We start from the raw sequence: 23,718 nt of genomic DNA, 5'->3' as shown, positions 1-23,718 counted from the left end.
AATGTTTCATGCTCTGTCATTGAATCCTGCAAAGACACCTTCAGACAGGTTGTTCCAAGGGATCAGTCAACTGGTCCTTAAGGATCTTGAATCTTTCAATTATTTCCCTGAAGCAAACTCAAATGGAATCCATTTGAATGTTTAGATTTATTTGGATCTGTACTCTGCCCCTCAACCCATGGGGTCTAACCTTCAGTTAGTGAGTATCCCAATGTAGGGTGACTGTCAGGCCCACAGCAGTTCTGCACTCTCGGTCAGATACTCTATTTAAACCTGAACACTCTAGGGTTTCTCCAAGTCAGGGGGTCACTCACACTACATTTTGTGGAGCTTCTGATCTGAAAGTCCCAGATCATGGAAATTGCTACCCTGATTATATTTCAACATCACTTGTGTAGCTGTTACACATTTCCAAATTTACCATTACATTCTACTAACATCACTTGCTTTGTAGGCAGTAGAACAGAGGAACACAACATAATAATCTTGCAGTATTGCCCATCTAGAAGACAAATACTGGAGGGGTGTGTGTGTGTGTATCTATATATATGTAAAAATACCTATATTAAGATTGCTTAACACTTCCCATTATAACTCCTTTTAGTGGCTTATAACTTTAACAAATTTTAACCATCAAGCCTAAAAATTTCCAATGTACTTGTCTCTACCCTAGATGGTATTTTTAAGTTTGAAGGGAATATATGTATTACACACAAAAATAAGAATTGTATTTATGCATGTATTATGTCAGAAATAAATGGAATCTGTGTTTGGATCACCATGCCTACCACTGATTTTTACTGTAGTTAATATAATGCTCTTAATGTTTACTGTTCCACATGTAGTTTAATATATCATATTTCCATTTAAAGTACCCGTTATCCAAATGAGAGCATAGATTATTGAGGCTGTGGAATTTTTGTGTGTATCTGAAGCATTGCTAAAGTTGATTCACATTCAGGTAAAACAGGGTGGAGCAGTGGAGAGGGATATGGAAAAGTCTGTTTCTACTTAAAGGAGTGCTAATTGGGCTTCAGGGGCTGAGTGTAAAATACACCAGGCTTTCCCACGGCCACACCCTAAGCATATGATCTTTAATTAATTCATGGAAACACTCAGACTGCTTCCTACAGATGGCAGCTGGCGCTGTCTGTAAAATCTCCTGTGCTCTGCAGAGAGCAGAGGATTTTACATGATAACATGAACTGATATGTTTCTACATGGCAAAATGAAATGGGTAGAATGCAATGGAAAAGTCTGAAACATGCAACGTCCCATGTCTTACGAAATAACATTGAAATTTGATTGTGATGGCAGCCTTGTAATGTTAACCATGGAAACTCTAACACAATGTGGTCCTGCATCAGTAAATACGTTTATTTCCTGCAGACTGCATGGGAGATTTTGACAGATATCCACCCAAGAGCTTTTGTGTTCTCTCACTTTTTAGCACCATTCCCAGGAATTACAATCTTTGCAAATAGCACTTTTCAGAATGACCATACAGCTCCATCCTAATGATGTGAACTGTAATGTAATCTGCATTAAAATACATGAACATATGAGATAGGGTCATAGGAATTCCATATTGGACCAGACATAGGATCCAGCTAGTCCAGTATTCTGTTTCCAGCAGTGACCAGTACCAGATGACTCAAAGGAAGGTGTAAGAAACCTCGCAAGAGACAGTTATGGACTGAGTTGCCCATAAGTAGAAATGAATACATTGCCCAGCATAGCTCATATGATGCCAGAGCATTGTCTCCTGAGTACTATAGGTGAGGGAACCTCAGAATGAAAGGACGAGATTCGAGCAACCATGAAATGAGAGGATACTTCTAAACCAGAATTTCATTATAAGTCTTTTTGTGCAGTTCCTCTGCATTTTTATTTTATTTATTTAATTTGGTTCATATAGATGATTGCTAAGTAGAATGTTCCACTAGGAAGGAAACAAGCAAACTAAGATTTCTCATCATTCTGGCAGCTATAAGTGATGCATTCTTAGTGAAACAAGTTAGCTTCAGCAATGGTTGGATTCCAATGGCTGATTTTGGCTGCTGAGGTAGCTGTGATTTGTAGCTTTGACACTTAGGAATTTTTAACTAAATTGAGCTTAATACAAAAGGGGTGAAATGTAATGGATCTTCCCTTTTCAGCTTTACTAAATTATGCTTCTGAGATGTGACTATTTAGATTTATAAAGGAAATATTTAGATTAATTATGGTTATTTAGAAAGAACTGGGAAAACCTCAGAAGTAGTTGGTGGTTCAGTTCAAATAAGCATCAAAATTGCTCCTATTTAAGCTTCTCTGAACTCACTTGAACTTCTTTGAAATAGTAAATCAGGTTAGAAATCTCTTGTGAGAACAGATATCACTGCCATCATTTCTGGAAGTCCATTTCCAGTCACTCCATAAATACTAGTGTTTCAAGGACAGCTTCTCTGAGGGTATTTTGATTCTTATGCCTCTACTCTTACTTGGAAGCAGGAAATGAAGAAACCTGTGTAATTAAAACCGACAGACAAACTGATGCTGCAGACATTTGCATATGTGCTTAGCTTTATTCTCTTGACTAGTGCCAATCAAGTCAATGAGTAAAACTAAGAACATTAATTAGAGAACTGATTCTCATTTACATTCAGTGGCAGTATTAGGCACCTGGAACCCATGCAATCTCAGGGGCCCCTGAAGTAGCGAGGGGCCCCCTGACAGCCAGATCCAGCCTGCCGGGCATCAGCCAGTCCCTCCTCCTCAGTGCTGCTGAGGGTTCAAAATGGCAACCTCCACACAGCATGACATCACATGCACCAGAAGAGCCTTGGAACTGAGTTTTGCCCCCCACAAGACAAACACAGCCACTGTACGTTAAGACTGCTCTACACCAGTCTGAGAATGCAAAGAGACCTTCAAATGAATGTACATATAATAAATATAACTTCAAATCAAATTTTAAGGCCCTTTTACACTGCCAAACTGGCCTTAGTGTATATGAGAGTTAAGCCCAAAGGCCTTTGATTTCAGAGGAAATTAGGTGTCTAAATACCTTTGAGGACCTAAGCATTGGTGTTTCCAGGCCTGGGACATTACTTAAAACTTTTTGAAACATGAAGCTGTTTGGGTTGGTGCCCTCATCCAAAGAGGTCAGCTCATTGTTAGCCAAGATAGATTCTTTTTTTGTGACCATTTTATTATAAAGTGTTCACGTTTCTAAAGTGTGATGTTGATTTAGGAGAAACTCTGATTTAAATCCTTTGAGCTTCCTAGTAAAAGCCAAATGGAAAAAGAGTCTCATTAAGAGTCTGGGAAAAGAAGTCTGAAAGGCAGTAAGTCCTGAAAGAACTGATGCATTTTGGTTAACAAAGACTCCCAGTTCCACTGCCTTGTCTCTGACCCTGAGAAAAAGTCTTGCACCCGAGTCGTATTGTTCATGTAAAATTAGCATATGTCAATGACACAAAAACGATAACTTTTTAAACTGGGCCAGTAGAGAAAATGACTTCATGCTTTCAACATTTTCTCAGAGAAACGCTTGGATCTTTTTTCAATCATTATTTAGTAAACAGCATCAAATAGAGTCATTCAAATAAAAAACAACAACAGAGAAGGCACACAAAGAGAAGCACAATTTTCTCTGTGCAGCCTGGGATGAAGCCTCTGGAAAAAATAAACTTCAAACATTTCAGAAAGGGTGTATGGAAAGTGCTACGTGGTCTATTTCATGCACTCATGAGTTTATACCAACTGTTGTTTTAATTCAGCATAATAATGATTTAGTGTGAAGGGGAACATGTTCTTCATTAATTTTATTTTTTGGATATGCTAGCCTATGTATTTTATATACAAATGAGCAGAGGGGTGGAGAATATTTTTCTTTTTTGTTGCATTAAGTTGGAAAGTTAAAGTCCTTGGGTGAGATTCTGTGTGACCCCTCTAGGAGGCACAGCATGGAATTTGCAGCTTGGAGGAGGGGGAGAAAGGTGGCTTTAAGCCATCTTTGGCCCCTCTTGACTTGGGACTCCTCTGTGCTCCCACCCCACATGATTTACACAGCCCTCTGAACCTGTCCATGTTATGGCAGCAATCCAAGTGACCTGGAGGGCTGCAGTGCAGCCTGGAGCACAGTGAACATGGGATATTGTTTTTGAAGGAACAAAATGAGATAGGAGATTTCCAGAGAATTGAAGCTTTCCACTGAAATTCGGTATTCTGAATATGCATCTGGGAAATAACAACAGAAGCTGGTCACAGGCAGGGGGACCCAGTAAATCCAATAACATACTATGAGCCCCAGTAGTTTCTGCTCCAATCTCTAATGGGGCTGGTTTGTGGTCACATTAGTAATCATCCCTGTAGGGTTGTCAACCCTCCAGGATTGTCCTGGACTCTCCAGGAATTAAAGATTAATCTTTAATTAAAGATTATGTCATGTGATGAAACCTTGGAATATGTCCAAGAAAAATTGGCATCCCTCTGAATTTTGGGTTTTGGCCTGTTTTCTCAATATCAGCAAGGTGTGAACATTCACGGATGTCTTACTCTCATTAAAATGATGATTTATTCCCTTGAATAGGTGGTTGATTAATAAGGATAGAAGAGTGGTAATGAGGCAACCATTCCCTTACCAACCAGCAAGGAACAGTAATACTGAGAAAGTTATTGAATATATTTTTTACTTCTTTGAATGCAATTTAGCAGCTGGAAACAAGGAGAGCCAGCACCTTGTGATCACAAGTCCACTGACCACAGTGAGGACTGCTGCTGTAAAAGGATAGGTTTCCATTATTAAGTGTTTAAATGTTTTTATTATCTTAATCCATCATCTTTGCATCACATTTGACAGTGACCACTGCAGCCTTTTGTAGCTAAATGGCTTTCAAAGGCATGGCACATGCTGGCATGGGGTGCAGAAGGGCAGCACAGGAATGGGAACCTCCAGGAACATTTCTGGATGAGACTGTCCCCAGTATATGGTTCCTGGGGCTCCCAGGGAGTGCACAGGGCACTGGTAGCTCCCCCACTATGCACAATCATGCAGAGAAAGGAGTATCCGAGCCCTAAGAATTAGGGTTAATATAAAATAAAAAGGATTCTCTTTGGAAGCCATTAGAGAAGTCATATTCTCTTTCAAAGACTTTTATTAAAGGTGTGTGTCTCCACTGCACTAGAGAAGGAGAGAGAGAGACTTGAAAGTATGCAGCAGCCTGGAGTTGTTTCATCTGTAGTTATTTTTTTAAAAAAGGTAGTGAGTTTCCATTCACTGTTTCTGATTGCAGAGTGCTTATTCTATGTTTGGGTTGGAACCTAGTCATGTTTGAACATGATTGTGAACAACTGAGTTAGACACCAGGATGCTAACCTCAACTTAGCACTCAGTGTAGACCAACGTAAATCATGTTCAGCAACGTGTCAGAGAAGCATGATTAAACCTAGCTGTCCCAGTCTTTAATCATGGTTAGTGGACATGATGCTGAACATGGTTTGTCCTGGTCTACATTGCCTGCTAAATCATAGTCAGCATCACGGCATCTAACTGGATTGTTCATAATTGTTTCAAAGACCTCCATTTCCCCAACTACTGGACAGTACATATTTTGCGGAGGGTGTTTCACAATGTATTTTTTTTCAAACAGGAAAGACAAAGAATTCCACATCATTAGATATTATATTTACACAGTCCCTGTCCCAACTTGCTTACAACATTTTTGTTCTGTTTGTACAGTTCCTAGCACAGCACAGCCTGGTCTATAATTGGGACCTCGAGGTGCTCCTGCAATACTCATAAATAATACTATTAAATTGTACATTTCTGATAAGCCCTGAATGGATTGTGAATAATGAAGACGACTTGTCGTTAAAACAATCAAAAGTCCTGGGTTCTTCTTTTCCTGGCTGTACCACATCCTTGTTCTGTTTTCAGAAAAATGACTTAGCCTCTCATTGCAACAGCTCACCCATCCATAACTAACCTACCCACATGGATGTTTTGAAGCTTCACAGTTAGTGTTTGTCAAGACCTTTAAGATCTCCTAGGGGATATTCTGTAGAAATGCAAGATACTATTTGTTTTGCTGTTAACAATGTAACTTAATCTTTTTTTAAATTATGCCTCAGTAAAAAAATAACCACAAGTTCCATTTTTTAAAGCCTTCTTAAAGTTGGTCTCTTGCTAGGAACAGACAATTTTTGTAATGGACAGGCCCCTTTTGACATGAGGGGCTGATGACAAAATGGTGACCACTTGGAGAGCTGCTACGTTTGTTATTCTGAATGCTCGTGAAAATAAGTTGACTTTAAAGACCAGATTATTTGGGAGATTTTCTTTAACGCCGCTTAAAATATGTCAAGCGTGACCGTGCATTTCTTTTTTTAACAAACCTTTGTTTTACATGGTAGGTAGAACCAGGAAAAAAAAAAGCTCTTGGCACAAAGACTTTTCAGGAAAGAAAGTTATTTTAAATGTCCATTGAGAACATGTTCGTAAAACAGGAAAAAACACAGTTAGGTTGATAATAGCTCTCTGCAAATGTTAGCATCACTAAATAGCTTTGCCATCTTTTTTTAGAGGGAATGTGATGTCCTAAAGTAGCAGTTCTTAATTATGCACCATACAAAGCTGTCAGGAGTTTATGCCTGTGCAATTTCTTTTGCACAGGAAAATGCATTTTTAATGTTTGAACCAGCAGATTTGTTAGCTCCAGTAAATAAATAATGAGAGTTGCTCTCTGAAATACAGTATAGAAACATCTTTTAAGGAGTGAGCATTGGGTTGAACAAGTTCCTCAGCAAATCGAGAAACAAATGGCACTTGATAAGCAACCCAGAGGCGTTACTAACAGTAACTTAAAATCTCACCTCTCACAATAATATCCTCGTGAATAGACCAAGGAATCTAGCATGGCAACAAATTACAGCAGTATTAATCTTTTTACAAAGGTGTGCATTGCCAAACCCACTGGTGCCTTTATTTAACAGCTACTTCAAAAAGGGAAATATTTTTATGTTAATTTTAATCTATAGCCAAGAGCAGTAAAAGGTGCAGTTGTTTTAAAGTGTAAATAAAACCTAGATTGATATCAACCTTTTTTGTACAAAATAGGCAAAAATCGGTTTCCAGTTCTCCCAGGGAAGGTGGTTTTATGAATGCTGCCAGCTTGTGTTACTTTGTTTGAGCTAGAAATGAGAGTGTGATGGTACAATGCCGTGTGACTGTGATTGCTTCTTCCCTCTAGAAGGCAAAATAGCTAGCACTGTTAACAGGAAATGTTGTAATCTACAAAATGTTGTGAAGTGATTCTGTAATTTTGTCTCTGCTCTGAATGACTTACATGCTTTTTCTGGGAAAAAAAGGTATGATTGTGATTATTATGGTTTTTATTTATCTAGCACCAGTAGGTATTCTTGCAGAAACATACCTTCATGATCCCAGTGCGTAGGAGATCCTTGGCACAGTGATCCCCTGCCCCCGTTCCACAGGCAGTGTTCCACACCTCTGACCCCCTCTTCTCTCCGAAGTCTGTGGAAGGCTCACTACAGGTATTGGTGTCATAGTGGGCAGGAAGGGCAGAGGGTAGGCTAGGAGATGCACAGATGGGTCAGGGCAAGGAGAAAGCATCATCTCCCCCCTCCCCCCAACTCCTTACTGCCACCACCAGTCGCCTCACACTGTATAATACTTCCACAATTCCTCCTTCCCTCTACCTCCCATACACACATTGGAGAACCACCTTTAGCCCTTTAGATCGGATGCAGTGAGCCATAACCATGAGACCAGGAATAGCCCTGGCCTCCCGTTGATCCTGAAGGATCTGCAACCTTTGTGGGTAGGCACGGTAGGCTATTCTGCGTGAGAGGAATAACCCTGCCCCTAATGCAGCAACTGTTGAGAAAATTCCACAAGCAGAAACTTGTGCAGGTTTCTTCCTCTTAATCCCCATCCTAAAGTGTCAGTCCTACTGGCTCTCTCAAGGACAATTTACAGTCTCATCAAACATTTAGAACTGAGTGCAAAGGACGCTGTTACCAAGAGAAAAAAATGGCTTTAAACTTTCCAGAAAATTTAGTGCTGCCAACATATTGTGATCGCGCTTTTAAGATCTTAAGTATTATTGCCAACGGCCACGAACATTACTGGTTACTGCTTATAGTATCCGTTGGACATGGGAAACTAAATTTAATGGGGTGGTAGCCAAAATCTACTAATGGGGGAAAGTGCACAGGAGTAATTCAGTGTGTTGTAATCTTATCCACAGGCTGTTCTGTAATCTGTACAAGATCTCTGGCAAACAACTTTACTTTTAAGTGGTAAAAAATTATTTGCACACTCATAAAGAGAGTATAAACGATGTGCGATGTCGTGAACTAGCCTGCTGTAGTTCACTTGAAACACATCTGAGACCTTCAAGCCCATCTATCTTAAAGAATGACTCAGGGAAAGACGGGAAAGTACAAGAAAGCTCTTTACCATAATGTCTATATTTCCAGCTAGTACATGAAGAAGCTGATGTACAATTTCCAGCAACAATAAAATGAAGCTACTATAGTGTCATACTCCCCCTTCCTCTTTCCCCCCATTTGCTCTCCACTTACTAATTTATTTTCTCACCCCCATGCCCAAAGGGCTCCAGGCCTTCATGCTGAAACCACTTCATGGGTAGAACCCTGGCTGAAGGGTCTGCATGCAGAACAGCTACAGTGCTGGGCTCCAAGGAGGTTTTATTTCAGGCAAAAATAATTCGCAAAGGTCTGTACTAAGGCTCAATGGATAGGGAATAGCGCTGTGATCCCACTTCTCACCACTAGCATGTACTCAGAATCAGCCATAATTATACCCAATGACTTAAAGAGCATTATTTGAGCAATGGTCAGAGGGAAAAGGAATTAAGCAGTGTGAAGACCCCTGAAAGCATTATGCCCGCAGAAGTCAGGAGCGGGGATAACACCACTTCCAGGGTAGGTAGGATCAGTGTCATTCCCTGCAATGCATTCTGCACCTATTCTGCAGGTATTGTATCTGCTTTCCCCAGTGCTGCTCTGTATTTACCAACTGGTGTACTGTGTAAGGCTTCCACACCAAACCCAAATCCTACTCTTCGAGGGTGCCCTCTGGCCTTCTCCCCTTGGGGTCCACAGCATTTTGCAACCAAAATATGGCTGCCTCCTTTGCAGTGTGCTGGGAATAGCTCTGTGATCCCACTTCTCACCACTAACATGTACTCAGAACCAGCCCTAATTATACCCAATGACTTTAAGAGCATTATTTGAAAAAAGAATATGTGCCAGTTGGTTTAATTCCTCCTTTTCTGCTTTGTACAGGCTTGGGAGATAATAGTTACGTAGCAGAATGGAAAAGGTAACTACAGTGAGTGCGCTGAATGCAACAATCCCATTGAAATCACAATTGAGGTGCATGAGTGATTAATTTGACCCAGTACAATAAGTCAGGCTATGGTTAGTTTTTGTGTTTATTACATGAACTATCTGAAATACAACACCATGAGAATCCGACTTATTCAGGCAAAGTATCAATTCACCCAAGAACTATAAAAAGATGCAATATAGCCCACCAAGTAACATGTCCTGCTTTATGCAGAGAAAGAGCATGCTGCAAGGAAGCCTTGGAGGCTCATGGGAAGTTAACACTTCATTGCCACTGCACACGTGCCATAAGAACAGTTCTAGGGGTTTGGCAAAGATGTCTGTGCGATGATGCCGGCAAAACACTTCTGAATTGCTGCCTCACTTGTCTTGGGACTCTCAGAGTCCTGTTACCTGTGACTTCATTCAAAGCTGTGTTGAAAAGGGAATTCTAGTGACCTGAAAATATGCTGCTCAGATGTAACATGTTAATAATCGGGTAGCTATAATGGGGTTTCCCTCTAATTGTTAGAGGGCTGGCTAAAACCCAGTTCAACAAACTGCTAACTGTGGTCGGGGTAGTGTTATTGACAATGGATCTTGATGTCCCTCGTTCAAACTCTGTAAAGGGGGTTTCAATCCCGCAAAGACTGAAAAGTCATTTATCAGATTAAAAGTATTTCCAAATTGCACTGCAGCAGCCCTGGACGCTTTGCAGTCCTCCTTCAACTTTGTCAATGAATCTGAAATTTATTTAGTATCATTGCTAATCAAGCTTTTTAATTAGGAGTTATTATGGACCTCCTCCTCTAAGGTGCAGAGTGCTCCAGAAATCAACAGTAAATGAGGGTAATTAGCACCTGCCAGGATTGAGCCCTATGTACTGTTCCATTTGGAACATGATTTTGATTTGAGACTTCCTCAAACTGTCAAAAGATCCTTGCAGGCCATCTGAATTAGGGATGCATGAAAAAAGTTTGGATCATTTCCAGCTTGGTCCTTTGCCTAAAAGCCAAACCAAAAGCTTGCCTGAGATTTGAAAATGTTTTGAGTCCTATGCCTCCTCACTCCCTGATTCTAAACAGAAAGAGAGATAACAAAATATTGTGAGAACAGTGATTATTCAGGGTAATTCCAACCAATCAAAATCAGGAAGTATTCCCTCTGTATGACAGAGTGTTGTATAAAACATCCACTTCAATTTTTCAAACAGACGTTTGCATATACAGCTGTAAATCCAGTGTTGCAGATTTTCCTGATGGCTCCAACACTAAATGAAGCTTAAATCATTCATTCTGTAAAATCTGAGAGAGAGAGAGAGATGTGCCAGGCCTGTTTCCTCTTTTATGCTAGCTATGCAGAGGATACAAGTTCAAGCCCTGATATTTCTGGCTGTATTCTCCCTTTGCTCTGGTGTTAAAATGGTACCTTTCTGGAGTTCAGTCAGGAGGGCATTTACTCTTGAGAGGAAGGGAAAAGAGTAAAAGCAGAAACAGCTGTTGGTGCAGGCAGGATGGCTTTGTGGAGAAAGCAGGAGGGGAAGGGGGAAAAAACATCTGTTAAAGCTTTATGAGTGACTCTTTTGGCTCACTTCATTCTACAGTTGTGGAACTCTGCCTTCTGCAGTAGATGTCACTGCTGGCAATGACAAATGCTACAAAGGCAATGGAAATAATAGAAAAAATAGAAAAAATAGAAATAATTTGGCTAAGAGGAATGTAGTAAACAGAAGAAACATGCAGTTCATATGGTTAAGTTATCCCGTATTCTGTACAATAGGCAATAAAAGTAAAATATAAGTGTGATGTTTGAAGAACTGATTTACTGTTGAAATTCCCTATGCTAGTTCTAGTGACTTTATTTTAGAGAATACTTAAGACAGAAAGAACTGTTACTTTGTATCAATTAATACCTTAAATCACACTTACCCTCAATATCTAATGTGTAAACTGATGACCCATTGGTTGTCTTGTTGAATCCGTCACCAGCACATAGAGGTGTGAGGGAAGAGAGGGGGACTCAGTGAATGGGCTTCCACCATGTTTCTATCCAGTTGCATTTTTGATGGACTTTTTAAAAGCTCACGTTAATCTGAACCCCTGTAATAATACTCATCTTCTCTCATTACAGAGTTGCCAGTTACAGCCAGTAGACAGATGGGAGAAGTAGTTTGGGTATCTCATGCCCCATTCTCCTCTATCTGCAGACTCCCTGGTTGGACTTTGTCTCACACGATGCGTTCCAGTCTTCCATCTTGATGAAGGGAAGTGGGGCATCCAGGCAGTTGCCTGACTGCTGTACTTCATGCATGAAGTCCAGCTGGGGAGCCTTTTATTTAAGTAACAAAGAGAAGTTTAAGGTGTGACTTCAGCACAGTCTATGAGTATCTGCATGGGGAACAAATTTTTAATAATGGTCTCTTCAGCCTAGCACAGAAAGTTATAACATGATCCAATGGCTGAAAATTGAAGCTAGATATATTCAGACCGGAAATAAGGCATAAATGTTTTAACAGTGAGTGTAATTAATCATTGGAACAACGTAACAAAGGTTGGGGTGGATTCTCCATTATTGAACATTTTAAAGTCAAGATTGCATGTTTTTTGTAAAAGATATGCTCCAGAAATTATTTTGGGGAAGATCTATACCCAGTTTTAGATTAGATTATCTCAACGGTCCCTTCCGGCCTGGGAATCTAGAAATAAACTGTTTTAAATTTATTTTAAAACGATTCTCATTCAAATCTCTTAAAGTTTGTAAGTATCACTGGAATGTTGTTATCCTAGATCTGACAGTGATAGAGGACACTATTTAAAAACCAAAACAAAACACCTTCTCCGCCCCCGCAAAACAGCCAAATTTGCATTGCAAAATAGCTGCCTCTATGAACATCTTTAACTGCTTGCAGTTTTACTGTAGAGTAAGACTTCCAATGTGGGAATATTTTTTTACACTGTTATTCTTAGATTTCTTTCAGCGTTAATGCTTTCTGTATTTCTCTGCCATTAAATATCTTTTTGTATCTGATTATATTCCCCCAAATGTATTATCCTGAATCTTTCTCAAGTTAAATCTTCTTTCCACAGATACTCTTGTAGTTTGTTTCCTTACTTTTGCTCTCAACACTTTCCAACTTAGAATCATCTGTGAATTCCATTTGTGGTTTTCAGATCAATAAACCAGGGTAGGGTTGTTAAAATAGGGTTCAACATTTATATCAGCTGTATCTCAAAAAACACCTCAACTCTAATTCTATGAACTGCTGTTTGTCCTTCAGCCAGTTTTTAGTCTACATGGCAGTGTTCTTATCCAAACCAAATAGAATAAATTTTGAACTAATGAATTCATAAGATGATGTAGGAAATGCTTTACTGAAATCCAAATGTATACTACGTGAACCTCACCCACACATTTTGCAATTACAGTCACCTCTAAGAAGATACTTTCTTTTCTTAGGTATAAATTTGAATGTACATTAACAACTTTGGGGACACTGTGTAGGAAGCACTCACAGCATTGCAGACATGAGCTCATCTCTTGTCTACTAAGAGGAATTAGGAACTCAGAGTTTGAGCATGCCCCTGGAAGAGTTGATATGAGATGCTTACAAAGCCATTACCTACAAAAGGTGTGCCTCATTTCAGTAACTGGGCTAGTGTGTGGCCAATATTGTTAAATGTAAATACTCTTGCACCCTGAATCAAAACAGCCAAATTCTGTCTTCATGTACACTGTACAACCTCTCTGAAGTGAATGGAGGTACACAGGTATATCTGATTGCATTATTTGACTCTACATGCTGAATCTATCAGTCAGAAGAATATGTTTTGGAAAACTATTTAGGGACTGTTATAGAGAAAATTATTGAAATTTCAGATTCATGCATATCATCAGTAAATAGGCAACCAAAATCCTAAATTAGACTTGCATGCCCTATAATATAGAACAGTGCCTGGCACCCCATTTGGCTCACTGTTCTTGAGGACAAAATGGGGCTTCCTATCACTAATATGTCATTGTTTGGAGAGGAAAAGACAACAGCCTTTGGTGTTATGCGCTTGTGCCCAGGTAGTTAACTACTACTTGCTCTGTCTTCTCTATGAGTCCAGAGACCTTTCTTTTTATCTGAATGTGACAGTCCAAAACAACAGCTTATTTTTCCAGCTCCAGTTTAGGTTCTTTTAACTACAACTGGTCAAATAATTCATTGTGAAGAACATTTATTGCAATTTATGGCAATAGTCCATATATTTTTCAAATGTTGATTTCTGGTTCAAATTCCCACCAGCGTAATATTTGACTTGTAGCTGTGCATAAATAAAGAAAAAAATCATAATGTGAGATACTGAAAATAAACAGGCCTATACAAATATAGTGTTTTCTCTAGATTAGCACTACCCTCAAATACAAAGTAGAATCTATGCTGTATACCTGGAACATCGTCGTGCAGAAAAGTCTTTCCTCCCTCACAACCCAAAGCTGTCTGCTTTCTCTCAGCTCTGTGCCCTGGTCACATGTTCCAAAGATTGTATGTGGGTAACCTGAGGGGCAATGGGCTTTTGAAGTCTAACAATCAAAAGTCTCCATTACCATTGGGATCGTTTAGTGCTTTGCTCAATACACATGTACTGTTAGATGTTCCTTTTACAAACAGACTGGTTAGGAACTAACTCAACAATACTTCTTCCGAGTCTGTATATCAGATAATGGTCTCTGCAAGGACCCACTTTCAAGAATATGTTTTAACTTTTTATTAAGGCAAAGTTACAACAAAATGATAACATACTACATCTTACATTACTTATTACTTATTCAGGATCAGGTTAATATTTGAAGAATCTGATAAATACTCCAAGTACACTAACAAGGGTGACCACATTTCTAAATAGAATCATAGAATCATAGATGATTAGGGTTGGAAGAGACCTCAGGAGGGTTACCTACTAACAGTAAAAGATAGAGAGAAAGATATTGGGCCAAATTCATGCCTGGTATAAACAGGCACAACTGTAAGTGTCTGTAACCTTATACCAGGCCTAAATGGGCCCCTTCAGACTTCGTTAAAACCTGAAAATTAAACAAACTCTACATCCCACAAAGTAAGAATCTTTAGTAATTATTTGTATTACAATAGTACCAAGTGGTCAAGGCCCCCACTGTACTAGGCATTGTACAAAATATAAAAGACAGGCAGACTTCTTGCTTACCATCATCATTATGTATATAAGTTTATGTTTTGTGTTTGATGGATTTTGTGTGAAATGACCCCTGTTGGTCAACGTACGCTCAATTGTTTGCTTATTGTCACCAATCAATCTCTTGTAGGATATGACTACTGGATAAGAAAATATCTGAGACAAGAGTGAGTATGACCCAAACGAAAATGTGGTTGGAATCTGGACACACCTTTGCATGTAAGTAATGGGCTCACAACAGTGCTCCTCCTTCAGCATCAATTAAACCTGCAATATCTTGAATATGATTTTTGTGGCTTAAGTAATGATAGAGTAGCTCTGGTAGTATCATCCACAACCTAAAGCTCAGTCCTACAGAACTGTGGATTACTACTACTATTAATGGTAATGAATGCTAATATAGTAAAATATGTTAATTTAGAAAAGTCAGGCCTGATCATATCCCCCAGATCAACATTTGGAAGGTCCCCTCAGTGCATGGATCATGCCTTCCACGTAGAAGAGGTGGAAGGTCTTAGACATCTCTAGGCAGCACCCACTTCAGGGAAACTCTGTTGAGGATGCTCCATAAGTCCAGAGATCTACACAGACATCTGGAGTCAGGGGAGAGGAGGCATGTTATTCCCTAAAATACTGTAATATGGCCCGGACTGAATTATCTTTCTGCTGGATCATCTTCTTGGTAGGGCTCCCTCCTTAAGAGAGGTTATTAGAGCACGTACTAGAGCACCAGGAAAGGTGTGAGCTGTGGACCCTATTGGGAGGTATAGGTCTTTGTATGGTTGGTCCTGTCTTTCCACTTATCCCCCATATCTACAGAGTCTGAGGGGAAGGGGGTTTGAGCCCTGTGGTCTGTTTTGTGGGGAGCAAATCCAACTCCACAATGGAACAATGAGGAGCAAATCATTGCAAGGGGAACCTCTCAGAAATTTCCTCTGGTAAACCCCTTTCCACAGGGTTTCCCACAGGAGGATCAATTATGTCTATGTACGTAGCTTGAAAGAGATTTTGTGCTTTTTGGGGGGTGTTTATGAATTTGTACCTCAATGTCCAAAGATTCATTCATATAACAATCTGCATTGTAATGTGAAAAGGTGCCATTGGAATAGCTGAACTTATTTTTTAAAGTGTTCAGAAATACATTTGCAATGCATTTGTTACATGTACAGTGGTATCCTGTTCCCACACTGTATACATCTACTGACAGGGAACAAAACACAGAATTTCATTTATTTAATTATTTATTCATTTATTCTCTTGCTGGGTAATGGAAATACATTATTATGTTTATGGGAGAGATGTTACAAGAGTTCCACAAAGATCTGATATTTCCATATTTGGGAATGTCCAACTATCGGCAGATACGAAAGCTATTTTACAGCTCACTGTTAATCCCTCCATTGACTCCCATCATCCCTGGGAAGCTATAGCATTAACCTAAAGTTGCTGCCTATGGATCAGTTTTTCCATCAGTGTCACAGAAGTAAAAGGAAGGAAGGAGTGGAATTTCCTTTCTAAACATGCCAGATAAATGCTCATATAAACTAAACTGCAGTTTTACTTAACACATGGGCTTCAACCCTGGTGTGTAGCCAGAATTTACTGCATGTTTAATGACCTATAGTGTAATGGGGCAGATTCTCTCCTGCACCAGAGCTCTTTTTAGCCACAGAGAGTCTTTGGGGAACCAGCACCAGTTCCAGCTCCCTGAATTTGAGAACCAGCTCTGGTCCTGATACTTCTATCAGGCTTATCTAATTTCCACCATTGATGAAGGGCCCTTAATAGATCTCCCCAGCGGAGGATTGGTGTAGCATAGCTCTGCCATGCCCTCTTCCCCAGCCCAACACAGCCCCTATGTTGGGAGGAGGTGGAAGCAAAGGTGCGGGTCCAAATAGCAACACAGATACACTAGCACGGAGTTCCCCCATGTCATGGGAATTGTCTGCTGGTGATCTGCTGTGGATTACAGCCCCTTTGCACCACCTGAGTGATAGGAGTTGTAGCCATGGAAATGGGGTCACAACTGGGCTCTAGATATATTGATTGTAGTGAATTATAAAGAAAAATGGCAGCTGTTTTTGTCAGTTTTCAGTAGATTTTGAATTATATGAATTACTTCTATTTTTCTTACAACTTTTCCATTGCAGCTTGATCCTGTTGTTGAACTGTAGCATAACAAAAAAATTCAGACTTAATGATGGAGACAAATTGGATCATTCATTTGCTGCTTCTCTTGTCAGTTACCATGGTGAGTTTTAACATTTTTTTAGCATGTAATTCCACTTTCAGTTTTCAGAGGTGTGACACAGATCTTGACTTCTCTGGCAAACATGGAAATACAGAATAGAAATTCTTCTCTTGCTCTAATGTAAATCTCTGGTAGAGGACAATTCCCTTTAACAGTATATCCTGCTTTTAATGCCTGTGTAGTAACTAGGGGACATACAGAAGTTTGAAATCCTTTCCTGCCATTGATCACAGTTGTGTCCTCTGCTAGCAATGGGTTTTACAGCAGTGATGGGTTCTGACCTTGTCGCCTTATACCCATTTATGTCCATGGGAAAACTTCCATTGAGTTCAACTAGAGCAGATGGGACTCATGATAGACAGACAGACTGATAGATTTCTAAGGCCAATAAGTACGTAATGGTCAGTGAAAAACTTTTCATTGTCAGCCTTCAGTCTGACTCTCCTTATTTTCATAAGCTCAGAATAATGTGTCCTCCATATGACTAAGTAACACATTAATCACCCATTTCCTTTGACCTCACTGTTTTGGTGTGGTTTGTTTTATGCTTTATAAAACTATAGAGGAAACCAAACAGCCCTAAAACAAATCAAAAGCCCCAATAACTTCAATTAGTAAGTCTTCTTGTTTCATAGAAAATCCTTTGGGGCTTGATCCAAATTCCTTCAAAATCAGTGTTCACCCTTCAATTTACTTCAATGGGCTTTGTAAAAAGCCCTTTTATCTTCTTCTGATTTTGTCAATACATTTTATTCTCTTCCATTATCAACTGAAGTCTTATCATGTCAGATCATCACTTCTGCCCTCAGGCAGGGGCATTTTATTTTGATTTAACAGTAAGAACACTCACCAAATGAACAGGAGGAAAATCAGCTTGTCTGTAATGAGCTCTACTGGCTACTTTTTGGTGAAATTGTGCTAAGAATAATAATAATTGCAAGCTCCTTATATGTCAGCATGTGAACCTGAAAACCACTAAAGTTCCACTGTAGCAGTTACAGAAAAAAGTGCTGTGAAAACAATGATAACATTCCAAAATATATATAATTTAAATCTAATTTTTTTCCTAGTTTTTTGTCATTGCGATACCAAATGAGAAGAATCAGAATGTGACAGAAGACTCCACTCAGCTGAGTGTGACTAGGAATAAAATTATGACAGCACAGTATGAATGCTATCAGAAAATTACGCAAGATCCTATTCATAGTAAAGAAGGTAAATGGTTTTTCTTATTATTTATTATTTGAGTTACCATAGTGCCTAGGACTAATGGACTAGAGCCCTGTTGTGCTAGGTGATATACAAACACAGAACAAGAAAGAAAGAAAGGTGGATGGATGGAAGGATGGCCCCTACCCCAGAGAACTTATAATCGAAGAAGCAGTACGTAGAGGAAGAAGACAGTAGATTTGAATTGTTTCACTAAGGAACTTTAAAGTCCTCCTCCTTCCTTGTCTTATTAGTAACTTTTTTTTATCTAGAATACGAATTGCATTTCTGTAACTTTCAGGAAGACAAGCATGTGATTTTTCTTAGCAGTGAGGAAGAATATTTAATTGGTATGGAAAGGTCATGCAGTACGTTAGCTACCCCAAAACACTATTGCCTACAGACCTAATGCTTTATTTATAAATATGGATAACTAAAATATTCAATTCCAACCCAGATAAAAATGAAGAAAGTTTATCCACCTGTAGCTATTATAGGTACTTCCATCCCTCTGGACCAGATGTTTCATGTCCCTATGAAAATTGAAAGCATCTTCATGTTAAACAGGTGATATAAATACTTAACTGGAAATGTTCACATATTGGACCATCCTTGCTTTCTTCTAACTTCTGGGTCCTAGAAATATTCTTTGCCTTTTAAATAGTAACCCACTTTTGACACAAAAAGCTTACAGAAACTCATGAAAATATTCAAGAGGAAATTATTCACTTTCCCTTTTTAAATCTTTTTTTAAAAATACTGGAATCTTAGAAGGTGAGAGAAGAGAGATTTTACACTGATTTTTTTTCTCCTGATTAAATTATCATCTATGGTCAAGACAAATGATTATGCAGTTTAAAAATAAACATAACTCTTACAGATCTGTGCCTTTCACATGACTATGGGCATATTGTAAGAGCAAGGAAATGGTCTTTACAAGTTTGTTCTTTATCCTAACATAGACTATTTTGATTTTAACTGGTTAGTTCAGTCACTTGTGTCTCAGGACTGTGACTATGTAATACACTGCGTAGCTCTGGCATTGAGTATAAAGTGCAGATTAGGCCTTTGTAGTCACAATTATGTGAATGATGACACATTTGAAATACATCTTAATGAAAGAAATGTACATACAAATAAAGGTACTTTTCTTATCATCGGATCAGATGGAGTTTTAATTAAAATATTTTGGCTAAGATTTTACTTCATCCTTTAAAAGCTCATTCCAAATCATTGTTTAAAGCTTTTTATTCAAGAAAAGAAGGTTGCTTTTGATTGAAATATTTATGTTCTGTGTTGAAGAATTAAAAACTACACGTAAGAGACCTTATTAACTGATAACTGTTAGAGAAATTATTTGGTTTATATGCTTTCTTTCAGATTTTACATCTAATTATTGTAAGGCTTTTGTGAATGCAGAATCCAGACTTTATCATCTGATTTCTCTATATTTGTGCAGGTCCTTACTGTAATAGAACATGGGATGGTTGGTTGTGTTGGAATGATGTTGCAGCAGGAACTGTATCAGTACAACGCTGTCCTGACTACTTTCAGGACTTTAACCCATCAGGTAAATGTGTATGAACCTGTATGCCAGGTTTGTTTGGCTAAATGGTATGTGGGGGTGATTTAATCTTCTTGCTCTAACCACCAAGCACAGATCAGTGGCTCAGCTCCTCGGCAGCTGCTACTGCAAAAGGTTCCATGTTATTGCACACGTACTGCATGTATGCACCCGCTCCTTGCCCAGGTCCACTGACTGACCACACAGACCCATTGGCAGGACACTCCCCACTGCACCACCACACTGATAATTGCCCCTGTGAGCCTGTATAGGTTAGAAAAAGAAGTTGAGGGAAGCGCAAGGTTTGTTAACATGTGTTAGTTAACCCAGAATGTTTCCCTAGCGTAGACACATGTTAATACCTTTTACCTCAATTCAGCTGGTCACAGTTAACTACTTTTCCCCATGGTCAACCTTGACCTATTTTCTTAATTGAAACATGCCCTGTGTGGTCATGAGAATGACATCAACCTGAGTGATTCTGCTGCGTTTGGGATCTCCCAGTGCCCTTTCATGCCTGGGAGTATTTGGCTAGGTGTTGGCAGTAAAGCGTTCACAGATAAAGCAATTCCTTCAGTGACTGTCAACATTATAAGCAATATCTCTCATGACATTTTCTTTCCTCTCCAATTCTAATTTATTAGACTGAAATGTCAGATTTTAATTTGGATCCCTGACTGTCACATAAGACCTTTACATCTTCTTATCATGCCATCTAGTTCTCTAATAGTTTGTGTGATATAGTTTTAGAGTAACTAGATTGAAGGATGGGGGGATATTTTTGTTTGCTTGCCCTTGCCAAGCAAATACAATGGCTACGAGGTTCTCAGAATTCATATTAATGTAAGAAAGCTCTCTGTTCACACTAATAAATCTGTCTGTACGTTGACAGTATTTATAGGCTAAGAAATACTAGAGATGGAGAAACAGACATTGAGTATTGACTATTTTTTTGCTTGCTTTTTCTTCCCCATTTTGGCTGGCTAAAGAAAAAGTGACAAAGATTTGTGACCAAAATGGAAACTGGTTTAGACATCCCGAAAGCAACAGAACGTGGACAAACTACACCCAGTGTAATCTCCGTACACATGAAAAAGTAAAGGTAGGAAAGGAATGCACATTACCATGGATAGGAAGCTCATTTGAAAAGTTTGTAACAGGCTTGATGAAACCTCAAATACCAGCAAAATTGTCAGTCATTAATATACTAGTTTTTTCATAGCCACTTAATTCCCATATGTGTTCTTACAATGTGTTTAGAAGGGGGGACAGCAACAAGAGAGGCAACAAGAGAGGAAAGCAGGCTAAGCAGACTCAAAGGGCTGGATTCTGACTTAACCATTTTTAGACCAGCATGCCATCATATAATTTAGTGCTGTCACCAGAGTTAAAGTTGCATGGATAACTTTAGCTTTGACACTTCCAATTTCAGAGTGCTTCATTTTGCAGCCATAACATTCTTTTAATGTTGTTTTGAATTGAATTTCCTACATTATTTTAAAAAAGAGTAAAAATAAAGAAATGTCATCATGTAGGACTATGCATCCTTGCCTTGTTCAATGGGGATGTTAGTAGACCACACAGAATCTATTTACATAGGTCCTGTAGCTTTAACATCCTACACAACTGTCCCAATGTGGATATTCTAGGCCAAAGGTTTTAATTAAGTCTGTGGAAGTCAAGAATCTGTACTATAGTCCGATGCCCTAGTCTTGGTTGGGGGAGTTGATTTCTCATCTCAATTCCTCACACAGAACCCAGTTATTTGGGTTGTATGCAGGTGGAGAGGATTTTTCCCTCTATGCCTGCATTTCCATTTATGCAAAATGGGGGTAAGAAGACTTACTGCATCATAGGTGTTTTTGTGAGGCTAAATTCAATAACTGGATGTTTGTACATTGATAATCTTGCCTGGAAAGCATTAGGTAAATTCAAAGTGGTGGTAGTGTTTAATGTGCTGCTTACTTCAGATTATTAATGAGGATACATCATATGTTGCCAACTATTCCTTAAACTGCTCTTCATAAGTGTTTGTTTTTACAGTGTTTTCTTTACTGCCTAATTTTTCAAAGTTCTTTAATTTAGCTTGCTGAAGATAGATTTAAGACACAAGTTTAATCGCAGCTATTTTTGAGTTATCATTAATTTATTTCATGCTCTTCCTGGGATGCTGATTGAAAGCTGAAGTTCTAACATGGCAAATGTAGGCCCTGTTTGGAAGGAAATGTCTTTCAAATGCTTAGAAATGCTTAGAAAAACCCACTCCTACAAGAGTTCCACGTGAAAGGATTACATAAATGCAACTCCAAAACATTATTTTCTGCTTTGCAGAGGAGCAGCATTATTGGATGAATCAACTTTTAGCCATGAATGTTCCTAGCAGAGTAACGTAAATAGCTAGGACTACGTAAATGCACAGAAAAGACTTAGGAGTGTCTATTAAAAAATGACGCATTAACTGACATACAATGGGTATTAAACATGACTGCTACTAATGTTACGTGCCATATGGAGAGAGAATCTTCAATGGCTTAGGATCCTCTTAGAGTTAATCACAGGACCTCTAGAGCTGACTCACTATTGATCTATAATATTTTTCATTTTCTTAATCTATTACAGTTGTTCTATGTGTAACAAAAGCCTGCTGGGGTGTGCTTTTATCAAGTGTATTTTTGTTTTGCTCATAATGTGTTTTTTTATTTTGTTACTTTATTGCAGACAGCCCTGAATTTGTATTATCTGGCCATCATCGGGCATGGTCTTTCAATTGCATCACTTTTGATTTCCCTTGGCATATTCTTTTATTTTAAGTAAGTATATTTAAAAATGTTTTTGCATCTTTCACCAGACTCCCTTGGCTACAATAATCCTGGGTAATCAGGCAATTTGAAATACCTGATACCTAAAATGTTAATAAGGGTTGGGTGGAGGATCCAAATTGAATATATGGGTTTGGATCATTGAATGTCTTAGCATTCAAAGGTATATCATAATAGGAAGGAAAATTCTCCTATTTCCCAGAAACCTAAGAAGGTAAAGGGTATGAGCAGGGAGAAGAAATAAATCATGTTTATTATTGTCTTCTGGAACTAGTGCCTGATTAAGGTGAACAATTAAGAAAATAATTAAGGATGACATTCTTTTGAATTATCTAGAGTAACTGTCCTGTCTCTGGCTTTATATTCCATTCTCTGCATTCTCACCTCTTCTTTTTTTTCTTGGCATCGATTATAGGAATGTATACACCAAATTATGGATACCCATATATCAGTAATAATTGGCCAGGTGAATTTTTTGTTTACTGTCAGGTACTCTGTCACCCATCCCAACTTTTGTTACAATCCTGAGCTACAGTAAGGAAGCATCACTGACTATTCCTGATTGGCCTGAAGTTTCAGATGGTGTCTGGCTGGCCAATGGTTTTTTCAGGTGTGAGCCTGGGAAATTCTCCTCTGGTCCTGCTGAACTGACCCTTTAGTGTAATGAACTAATAAACACTACTTGACAGCTATTACACTATGGGACTGCTCCATCTTAAAGCATTTAATGGGCTTGTTCAGAGGGACCAGAGGACATTCCTAGACCTACAGCTAAAGGAAGGTGAGTACTGAACAGCAAGATACTCAAAATAATAAAGATACTTTGGGATAAATCCCTGTCCTCCACACCAAGCCCAAGCAGCCAGGTTTGTCTCCTCCTCCATCCCAAAACAAAGAGAGGCAACAAAGTTGCTTTTGAGTCTCTACTGCTAGTTTGAGGCTGCAATAGCACCCACGACGGTGTGGCTGCCTCCAGGAGGAACAATGGCCAGTGGATTTGTGGACTGTTACACCCATCTACCCCTATATTCTTCCTCTTCTATTCTAGCCTTCAAACTTAGCTGCTTAGGTCATGCAAGAAGCACCTGCAGAACTAAGGTTTCTGGCACATGGGATATTGACTCCCTATGCAGCTTCCTCAGATCTTGAATGATGAAATTGTATCAGCTCCACTGTGTCTTAGGCCTGTGGCTGGAGAGGGTGAGATAGGATTCTCTCCTCATAATGTTCTAAACATTCTTAGTAGGTTTTAAAAAGCTTTGAATGGCTCTTTTCCCAATCACAAAGATAACACTGAAAAAGAAAATAAGAGAGGGAGCT

At 39.0% G+C, this 23,718-nt stretch overlaps 1 protein-coding gene across 6 annotated transcripts in view; it reads left to right on the top strand.

Annotated features, from left to right (window-relative positions):
• CALCRL (calcitonin receptor like receptor) overlaps positions 1-23,718 on the top strand; it is a 96,970-nt gene that overhangs the window by 34,727 nt on the left and 38,525 nt on the right. For 2 of the 6 annotated variants that reach the window (XM_043524801.1, XM_007069903.4), the window contains exons 2-9: positions 7,390-7,539; positions 9,319-9,355; positions 14,686-14,774; positions 16,706-16,806; positions 17,877-18,021; positions 19,475-19,585; positions 20,569-20,681; positions 22,298-22,389. In XM_043524801.1, the coding sequence (XP_043380736.1) occupies positions 16,753-16,806; positions 17,877-18,021; positions 19,475-19,585; positions 20,569-20,681; positions 22,298-22,389 (515 nt within the window). In that variant the 5' untranslated portion in view covers positions 7,390-7,539; positions 9,319-9,355; positions 14,686-14,774; positions 16,706-16,752. The remainder of the gene's footprint in view (positions 1-7,389; positions 7,540-9,318; positions 9,356-14,685; positions 14,775-16,705; positions 16,807-17,876; positions 18,022-19,474; positions 19,586-20,568; positions 20,682-22,297; positions 22,390-23,718) is intronic. The other 4 variants (XM_043524802.1, XM_037912691.2, XM_037912690.2 and 1 more) reach the window with 2 other exon arrangements.

The sequence above is a fragment of the Chelonia mydas genome, chromosome 11, assembly GCF_015237465.2.
Source record: "Chelonia mydas isolate rCheMyd1 chromosome 11, rCheMyd1.pri.v2, whole genome shotgun sequence".
In the NCBI taxonomy this organism is placed as follows: domain Eukaryota; kingdom Metazoa; phylum Chordata; order Testudines; family Cheloniidae; genus Chelonia; species Chelonia mydas.
The sequence above is the reverse complement of the archived record's forward strand: the minus strand, read 5'-3'. Positions and strand labels throughout refer to the sequence as shown.